This window comes from Suncus etruscus, chromosome 12 (assembly GCF_024139225.1).
Source record: "Suncus etruscus isolate mSunEtr1 chromosome 12, mSunEtr1.pri.cur, whole genome shotgun sequence".
NCBI classification, from domain to species: Eukaryota; Metazoa; Chordata; class Mammalia; order Eulipotyphla; family Soricidae; genus Suncus; species Suncus etruscus.
The window spans coordinates 11146220-11156526 of record NC_064859.1 but is presented as its reverse complement, the minus strand read 5'-3'; the positions used below and the strand labels follow the sequence as shown (position 1 = coordinate 11156526).

Here is a 10307-nt window from a genome sequence, read left to right as displayed (position 1 = left end):
CTCTGTAACTTTCACAGAAAAGGAGTCAACTCAGAAGGAGAGGGAGAAAAGGGAAGAGGAATGGGGGAGAAGGAGAAAGGGGGAAGAAGGAGGGGAGAGGAGAGAGGAAAAGAGCCTAAGAAGGTAGCTTCCTTCCTCCCACCTTCTCTCTTCTCTCCTTTCTTCCCTCCCTACTTCCCTCCTCCCTCCCTCCCTTTCTCCATCCCTCCCTCGTTCCCTTTCTCCCTCCTTCTCTCCTTCCCTCCCTGTCTCCTTTCCTTTCTCCCTCCCACCCTCCCTTCCTCCCTCCCACCCTCCCTTCCTCCCTCCCACCCTTCTTCCCTCCCACCCTTCTTCCCTCCCACCCTTTCTCCCTCCCACCCTCCCTTCCTCCCTCCCACCCTTCCTCCCTCCCACCCTTCTTTCCTCCTTCCTTCCTTCCTTCCTTCCTTCCTTCCTTCCTTCCTTCCTTCCTTCCTTCCTTCCTTCCTTCCTTCCTTCCTTCCTTCCTTCCTTCCTTCCTTCCTTCCTTCCTTCCTTCCTTCCTTCCTTCCTTCCTTCCTTCCTCCCTCCTTCCCTCCCTCCCTTCCTTCCTCTTGGATGCATAGCTGTACAACTCTCCCACATTCCCAGCATAACCAAAACCCTGACCCCAGTTTTCTCATTACTTCCATTCCTTTTTTTTTTTTTTTTTTTTTTTGTGGTTTTTGGGTCACACCCGGCAGTGCTCAGGGGTTACTCCTGGCTCCATGCTCAGAAATTGCTCCTGGCAGGCACAGGGGACCATATGGGATGCTGGGATTTGAACCGATGACCTCTTGCATGAAAGGCAAACGCTTTACCTCCATGCTATCTCTCCAGCCCCATTACTTCCATTCTTATCTTCTTCCATTCAGCTTGTGGCCATGTGGCTTTTTTTTTTTTTTTTTTTTTTTTTTTTGTCTTTTTCAATGCTTTGTCCATTTGAAAAGTGGATTACTTTAACTTAATTCCTCCTATGGAGTTTAGGAGGTCCTACAGATTCCTAATAGTTCAGAGAGTAAACTTTTGCCATTTTTTTTTTGTTTTGTTTTGTTTGGTTTGGTTTGGTTTGGTTTTTGGGCCACACCCTGCGGTGCTCAGGGGTTACTCCTGGCTGTCTGCTCAGAAATAGCTCCTGGCAGGCATGGGGGACCATATGGGACACCGGGATTTGAACCAACCACCTTTGGTCCTGGATCGGCTGCTTGCAAGGCAAACGCCACTGTGCTATAACTCCGGGCCCAACTTTTGCCATTTTTTTTTTTTTTTGCATTTCATTATTTATTTAGATGTTTAAGCTCTCGCACTAGATTTTTACAAGCTGGTGAACACTGACAATTATTTTTCCCACAGAACTACAACCACACATTCCCAGAGAGTATAAATATATGGTTGAACTAACATTGATACACATCACCATTTTATCAATTACATAATAAAACAAATCATCAAGTATCGAAATATTAAGTTACACAGCTCAAAAGGCATATAAAATATTAGATTATCTGCTCAATTCATTAGCAGAAACCCTTTTTTGCAAGAGGTTGGGGAAAAAAATCACACTTCTAACAAAAAATAGTTGGTAAACAACTTCTGATAAGAAAAAATTAAATTCAGAAATTTTTATGATTAAGAATTGTTTTAGCTACAACAAAGGAACCTTACTTAAAAAAAATCCACTAAATTAAACAGCATATTCTACATGTTCTGCACAAGACAAAGGCAACATTTTACTAAAAATACTTAATAGACTCCCTCTGTTCTTTTTTTTTTTTTTTCAGGTCCTCCCTGTTACGTTGCACCCAAAGTGCAAACAGTAAAATTAACTGTAAGGCTTTTTTGTCTGAAGACATTAAAGACATGTGCTTCTGTACAATGCAAATTTCAAACTGGAGGTTTTCCTAACAGCACAAGATTTATAGAAAGACATTAAATAATCATAAGACTTGGCTTAAAAAAAAAAAGTTACACAAACCTGACGTCTACTGATATGAATGTGGGAGATGTAAACAAAGTGAGCAGGCAAATAACCATTTCCCCTACTTTCTATGTTTGAAATGACTGAAGGAAAAAAAACCACAAACGGTCTAGAATGTTCCATTCTTCCTGGGATTAAGAAGTATGATACTAAAAACATACAAGTATTGTGCTGGGTATTTTGGCACCTAATCCTTCTAAATTTCTTATATATTGGTAAAATTCTGGCCTGGAAACAGATTTAAAGATATCATTCAATGCTGCATGATTTCAGGAAAGAATTGGTACAAAACATAAGCACATCTTAAATGCTGAACAGTGAGAATTTTTTTGCTATATGTCCAAATAGGTTGAGATAAGCCAAATACAGAGGATACAATTCTGTCAAGCCTGTGACTGGTAAAACCGCTTTTCACTACTCTCATGGAAGCCATTAGACTTATTCACCAAGCCAACATGTTGGCTAGTATTAGGTCCTGTCTCAAGTTCCATTGCCAAGATAATGGCACCCCAGTTTTATTGAATACAACAGTTGTTTCTATGACCGTTGGAGTCTTTGAAGCGCAGCCGCATTTTAGGACGATACTTCTCCAAATACAAAAGTTGCTTGCTGTTAAAAGCTCCACGACGCTTTTGTCTTATGAACTGTACTGCATCTTCATATTTCATGCCACCTTCAATTAATGCTAAAGCAACAAGTACTGGAGCTCTCCCAAGGCCTGCAACACAATGAACAGCAATACAACAACCAGGTTCTTCACGAAATTTAATTTTTACAAGACTTAGCCAGTCATCCACAATCTGGTTGGATGGCGGTGCACCATCATCAAAAGGCCAATCTAGAACATGGATGCCTTCTTTTTCCACAAGTGTAGTGTCATAAGTTGCTTCACACACTCTTACTACTGTGGTGACTCCATATTTCTTCAGTTCCTCTATGAATTTGTTTAAGGTCGCATTGGTTGGATTGTGTGTAATAAGAAATCTCATGTTCTTGTATGTGACTTCCACAGGAGCTTTTGCCATTTTTTAATAAGAAAAACGTTGCTGGTTGGGGCCGGAGAGATAGCATGGAGGTAAGGTGTTTGCCTTTCATGCAGAAGGACGGTGGTTTGAATCCCAGCATCCCATATGGTCCCCCAAACCTGCTAGGGGCGATTTCTGAGCATAGAGCCAGGAGTAACTAACCCCTGAGCGCTGTCGGGTGTGACCCAAAAACCAAAACCAAAACAAAAAAAACAAACAAAAAAAAATGTTGTTGGGATCAATGATTGGAAGCAGTCCTCCTAATTTTATTCTAGTGGTTTTAAAGCTGCAAGTCTTATATTCAAGTGTTTAATCCCTTATTTTAGCTTAATATTTGTACACGGGATGAAAGAAGAATGTGATCTCATGTTTCTTCTTGCGGATGTCATTCCCTCAGCACCATGTATCAAAAATCCCAAAGGATGAAGTGATAGCTCAGAGGGTGATGCTTGTTTCACCTGCGACCTCATGTTGTCTCCTGTACACCCACAGTCACCCCCAGGCAGAGTCTAGAGTAGCCCATAAGCTCCATGGGTGCAACTCCTGAAGGAAAATCAATACAGATATGACCCCTTTGTCATATGTATTCTTGGCACCTTTTCCAGAACTCATAGCTATGAGGGTCCCTCCAGGTTCTCACTGGCTCATTCCCATCAGTTTCAGTCTCAGTCTCAGACTGCTCAGTGGTCACTCTTGTAGACCTCATGGCTTCAGCAGAGTTCATTTCCCAGCTGTACTCCACACATGTTGATCATGTTGTTCCTCCTTTTGGTATATCTGTCATTTGTTTTCCAGGTGGCACACACCTTGTTTCTTTAAATGCTCCTTCCGCTTCTGTGCTGGTTCATTCTGAATTTTAAACACTGATTGAGCTACTGTGATTTCCACCAGTGCCCCTCCCCTTCAACACACACACACACACACACACACACACACACACACACACACACACACACACACACACAGTTTTTTAAGCAGTTCCCCAGTTCTGTTGTTCCCTTACTGTGTATCTTTAAATCCTTCACATAAGAAAGACCATCCTTGTCTTCTTAGCATGATATTCTATAATCCCATCCACAGAGCAACATCTTGTATGATTTTGTCCTTTCTTACAGCTGCTCAGTATTCCACTGTACAACACAATTTCTTAAATTCAGACAGAGTTGGCATGTGGGCAGTCTCTGGATCTTGTAAGAGCTGTGATGAACATCCTTTTGCACAAATGTTTTTGTACTGGGGGAGGGGAGTAGGTGCCAAGAACTTATCCCTTGGATCTTTTAAGGTTGCTAAAGCCCAGGGTTCTTATTCCTGGTTCTTTTCTAGACCAATTATTTTGGTGTCTCCTGGCCTTGCCTGTCAAATGTTGTGGAGAGAACACTCACGTGTGTGTTCCTTTAAGCCTTCATACATCTGTTCAATATCACTCCAATGAGATCTCAAGCTCTACACGCCATTGGGTTCCATCCTACACCCACTTCCACCTTGAAAAACATGTCCCGCCATCAAACATCTCCACCTTTCTTGACACTCCACCCTTCTGACTTTGGACACTTGCCTCCTCCTTCCTGCTGGAATCAACATCCTTTCTCAGTGGATGATTAACAAAAGTTAATCCCCCATCCCTCTTCAGTCTCATAGGAGCAGCTCAAGGGAGTTTGGGGAAATGTAAGTCAGGCTCAAAGGAAAGTCTTCCATAGTCCCGGGTTCAAATTCTAGGTGTGGCACATGGCACCAATCATGGTCTGGCAGCACTGCTGTGACCCCCCAGTTCAGTGCTCCTGACCCCACTGCCGTACAGTGCAATGCGGGTCCAAGGCCACAATTGAGAAGATATGTGAGTGCTTTGGCCAGGAAATTTGGCCCACAGTGAGCAGGACATGAGCACCAGAGCAAGCCCTGGAGCACCCAATCTTGATGCATGTGCTCTGAGGAGGGAGCACTCCAGGAAAAGGAGCCTCTCTGTGCCCTGCAGCTGAGTGTGTGAGCACTAGGCCATGATCTTTTGTGAGTCCCAGGGGCCAAAATGTGGAGCCGCCCCCACCCTAATCATCATCTCTTAGCAACAACATCAGTAACAGTAACTACAGCACTCCGGGGCTCCAGGGAAGGCCAAGGGAAGGAAAGCAGGTCCTGGCACCAGAGTACAGTAGGGAGGGTGCTGGCCTTGCATGAGGTCAACTTGGGTTCAATCCCTGGCATCTCCTGAGCCTCACCAGGAGTGACCTCTGAGCACGCGTTGGTGTGACTCTCCCCTCAATACAAGTCAATTTAAAGAGCAAGTAAATCAGCTTTTTTTCATTCCTCTTCACAGAACTTCAGCAGCTGCCCCTAAGCCAAGGACCGGGAGGGTCAAGCAACCGTCCCCAGTTGTGCTTCTGAGAATCTCACTTTCTCATGCTTCCTCATCTTAATTCCACTTAGTTCCAGACCTCAGAACGTTTCCTCAGAAGTCCCACAATCTGCTATAAAAGCCTAACTGCTCACTCTCTCATACGCTCCTTCCGTGACACCTACATGAAGTCCCCTTTTACCTCCTGCAATCTTTGCTCTGATGCTTCAGTCTCCTTGACATCAATGCCGAGGCCCCAAATCCACAGCCAGTTGCCTGTTCTACTCACTTCTCAACCCACCTCATCCGTTCCCACCTGCCTCTCTGACCTGGTGAAACTAAATACATTTTAGAAACACGGAATCTTTCCTGAAATCCTCCTCAATAGAACATACGTTCCATGAAGGCAGAGGGTGGTTTGATTTTACTCTATTTGGTATTTTCACTCAGGCTGAATCCCACTTGTACTAAATGCATATTCATGCAGCCAGTTTGAATCCTAGGCAGCAAGTGCAGCTAGGCAAGAGGTATCGAATGTCACTGTTTCATTTAAGTCAACTCAAATCTGACTCCAAGTTTCACGCTGCGGGGCTGGCAGGAAATTCGCTCTGGCATCCCCGGAGTTCCTTTGCCTGCCTGGCGTGGCACCACAAAGCCCTGAGAGCCTGCAGCGAGGCCTCTGCAAATCACAGTTGGCTGAGCGCATGGGGAAATGATTTCTATTGGGAAAACATCCAGCAAGGATGGCTGCTGTCCATCCTGCTGTCCATCCATCTGTCCGTCTAACCCTCACTCGAGCCAAGCAGTGTGCACTAGGTGCTTGGGCATTTTTTAGGGGGAGGACTTCCTAGCACAGAGGACCTCTCCCAGTAATACTCAGCAATACTTCTCAGCAATACTCAGCAAATTGAACTGGTTTACTCTAGCAATTCTCACTAAACTGGGCCAGAGTTCACTGCTAGGGTCTGAAGATTGGGTGTTGCTCAGACAGTGCAGTGTTGGGGGGTCACCAAGACTATAGTTTGTCTGTTAACATCTGCCCTGCCTCTGTTGATTGGCACTGAACAATAAATACTGTATGAGGCGGACATTCAGGGCTTTTTAGTGCACAGGCTGGGAGCCCCCAGCCCCCTCCCCCATGCTTATCTCTCTTACTCTGTCTTATTTTCTTAATCTTCACTGCTTCAGGTCCATTCCCTAGAGCTGGACTCAGACAGCAACTCCAGGCATGGGGGGTTGGACCTGCAGCTGTGTTAGTCTGGGGTGGGGTCCCTCACTGACAGTCAGCAGTAGGGTGGGGCAGCTGGCAGTAGAGAGGCCAGATCTGGTGTGTCCTCAGCCTGGCACCCTTTATCTCATCTTTTCTCTTTTCTCTATTCTCTTCATTTCTCTTTTCTTTTCCTTTTTTTCCTTCTCATCTCACCCTTTCTGAACCAAACTCAGAAAGGACACAGCAGCCAGCAGCAAGAGCCATTAAGAATGCAGCCTCCAGGTGTCCCTGGAGTTTCTGGAGCAGTGTCTGTTGCCACCTAGAGGGGCCAGGTCACTTTCCATGACAAACAGTGGGTGGTTAGATGGCAGCCCTAAAAAATGGGTCTGTCCTGAAATGAATGTTCACAAGTTTCAGACTTTGGGGTGGAAAGGGGAAGATTGGACGAAATATTCCCAAAAGCCTGGCAGTAAGGGCCCACATGCTCAGCAAAGCTATTTCCAAAGAGCCCAGAAAAATATTTGCCAAGACTTGAGTGGGAGAGGAAGGGGAATGGAGAGCAGAGGCTGAGCCAGTCTCCCCGTCACTGGGCCTGTATACTGGGTTGATTAAGGACTTCAAAAGCTGGGTTGCTGGAGAGATTCTTTCCAGGGGGATAGCCGCAGAGGAAAAGCTCAAAGGCAAAAAAGAGCATTGCAGGTGGGGAAATTGAGTCACCCTAGAGTTCTCCAGCCCAGGGTCTGGGGCCCTGCAGTCTGTGGAGGCTCTGAAAGGCTTGTTAACTGGAGGAAACACCTGGGCAGTGCGCAGGGGTTTTTATGTCGCTGTCCTTGCTTGGTGCTTATCTGGTTTATGCTTCCAGAAAAGATGCTTAGCAGCTGTCCTCCAGCTCTGGAAGTGCCTTTAATGGCCTCCATATGCCCCAAAGGTGTCAGAATTCTACTCGTCACATGGGTACACATCTTTCAGCTGCAGGAAAAGTCCTCCCCCTAAAGGACAACATTAATACCTGTGAGGACAATAAAAAGCATAAATGCTCTCACTCTGTGCAAGTGCAAGGGTAGTGGTGGTGGTGGTGGTGGTGGTGGTGGTGGTGGTGGTGGTGGTGGTGGTGGTGGTGGTGGTGGTGTGTGTTTGTGTGTGTGTGTGTGTGTGTGTGTGTGTGTGTGTGTGTGTGTGTGTGTGCAGGTGCCAAGCAGAGCTGGGGCATGACAAGTCAGGCAATGGGGATATGAGGATTGGGAGCTCAGGGAGACAGCAGTTCTGGAAGGTGCAGGGGGTCTCCCTAAAAAGACAGGATTTTATGACCTCCAATAGGTGCCTGAAACCAGAAACAGGTCCCAGCTTTCTCTATATTCCTTTTCCTCCACATACATAACTATGATAAAGGCTATTGGAGCTCTAAGCTTGGCATAGTAAGAAATTCAGGAGCTAGAGCAATAGCACAGCGAGTAGGACACTTGCCTTGCATGCGGCCAATCCAGGTGCAATCCCCAGCATCCCATATAGTCCTCTGAGCCCAGCATGAGTGAATCCTGAATGCAGAGCTAGGTGTAACCCCTGAGCATTGCCAGATGTGCTCCCTCCCTCCAAATTTCTGCCACAGGTATCAGAGCTCTAGTACCATAGGTAGGACATTTGCCTTGCACATGAATGGCCCAGGTTTGATTCCCCAGCATCCCATATGGCCCCTACACCTACCAGGAGTAACTTCTTAGTGCAAAGCCAAGAGTAACTCCTGAGCACTGCCGGGTGAGGCCCATCACCCCCCCCCCAAATAAAAAGAAAAGCAAAAGGAAATTCAGCCACATAGAACTGGAATGGAGCTTTGCTTGCAGGGGTTCTGGGTTCAATGCCTGACACTGCCCCAGTGTGCCCGAGCACCAGTTGGAGTGACCCCTAGGCAGGTATTGAGCACTTACAGTGTTACTCAATCCCAGGGTGGGGGTCACAGGCTGCCTCCCTGCTGCATCTTCAGGTGGCTTGTTTCTTGGTTTGACTGAGGTATATGCCCAGCAGTGCTTTGGAGATCCAAGTATGAGGAGAATCTGGAGTGAGGGACAAGTCACCCTCCTGAAGCTTTGGGGAGCCAGGTCAGGCCTGCCAGGAGGTTCTGTGTCACTTAGGAAGCCCAAAGCGTTTGAGCCCTGAGTGGGTAGCTGTGGGCGGGTTCACAGGACAGCTCAACCTGAACTTTTTAAAACCACTTTGCTCTGGGGTGTTGCTCAGAGACTAGGGTGTTGCTCAAACCCAACAGTTCAGAGACCAGGAACGTCCTCTGGAGGGAAGGGAAAGGAACCTGGCCTCTCCTCTCTCTTGCCTGCACCTGCTTCTGGCCCCGTGCAGTCTGTGCAGTCCAAGGCTTGTCTGCTCCTAAAAGGTCTGGCCCAGGAACATCCTAGTCCATATAAGGGGTACCCTGGTCAGGAACCGTGAGGACCCATGTCTTTAATAGAGTCCTATAGGTGCTGTGAGCAAGCTCTGTGTGGCGAAGGGCAGTGGACTTTGTCCTGAACTCTGTTCCCCTGAAGCTCATACACAAGGCTTGCCTAGTCATCCCAACCACATGCGAGCACTGAGACAGAGTCAGGAGCTTTTCATCGGCTCTCAGTCTTGCAGAAAGTCCTTGCTGCAGCCCTAAGTAAATGGTCTCACTGCATGTAGTTTCTCAAAGCCCAGTAGATGAATTGACTCACAGGAGGGCCCGGAACATGGGATTGTCCATCAGCAGGCAGGACACAGAGCCCTGGTGGATGCTCTTTGAAGTGGTTTTAATTTGTCTTTTTCTTTTGAAAATTTATTCCCCTTTCAGGAGATGGAAGTGAGAGTCATACCTGGTGGTGCTCAGGGGATTAAACATGGTGCCAGAATTTATATCATGGTTCTACACACGAGCCACCTGCCAGCAAAGGATTCATTCAACCTCTGTCCTCTCTTTGGCCTCCAATGGCTTTGTGGAATTTCTGTTTATTTTTTGTTGTTTATTTTGTTTTTGAGTCACACCCAGCAGTGCTCAGGGGTTATGTTTGGCTCTGCACTCAGGAATCACTCCTGATGGGCTCAGGGGACCACATAGGATGACAGGGATCAAACCTGGATTGGCCAAGTGCAAGGCAAATGCCTTCCCCACTGTGCTATCTCTCTTCATTCCTTCCACTGGCTTTATTTTTTTTCTGTTATTTATTTATTTATTTATTTAGTTAGTTAGTTAGTTAGTTAGTTAGTTAGTTAGTTTTTGGGTCACACCCAGCAGCACTCAGGGGTTCCTCCTGGCTCTATGCTCAGAATGCTCCTAGGGGCTGGTGAGGTGGCGCTAGAGGTAAGGTGTCTGCCTTGCAAGCGCTAGCCAAGGAAGGACCAGCCAAGCCAGGGGCAATTTCTGAGCGCTTAGCCAGGAGGAACCCCTGAGCATCAAACGGGTGTGGCCCAAAAAACCAAAAAAAAAAAAAAAAAAAAAGAAAGAAAGAAAGAAATTGCTCCTAGCAGGCTCGGGGGACCATTTGGGATGCCAGGATTTGAACCACCAATCTTCTGCACGCAAGGCAAAAGCCTTACCTCCAGCTATCTCTCCAGCCCCTATTTTTTTTCTTTTTTGTTTCTTTATTGAACTTGTGGTTTTTTGTTTGTTTGTTTGCTTGTTTTGGTTTTTGGCTCACATCCAGCAGCACTCAGGGGTTACTCCTGGCTCAGAAATCATTCCTGGCAGGCTCGGGGGACCATATGGGATGCCGCCGTCCTTCTGCATGCAAGGCAAACACCGTCGAA

General features: G+C 46.6%; 1 protein-coding gene across 1 annotated transcript; it reads right to left on the bottom strand.

Moving 5' to 3' along the window:
• Positions 1 to 2331: 2331 nt before the first annotated feature.
• LOC126023951 (protein tyrosine phosphatase type IVA 1-like) lies at positions 2332 to 2990 on the bottom strand. The gene has a single exon (XM_049784378.1). The coding sequence runs from the start codon at positions 2965 to 2967 to the stop codon at positions 2494 to 2496; it is 474 nt and encodes a 157-aa protein (XP_049640335.1). The 5' UTR covers positions 2968 to 2990; the 3' UTR covers positions 2332 to 2493.
• Positions 2991 to 10307: the final 7317 nt, after the last annotated feature.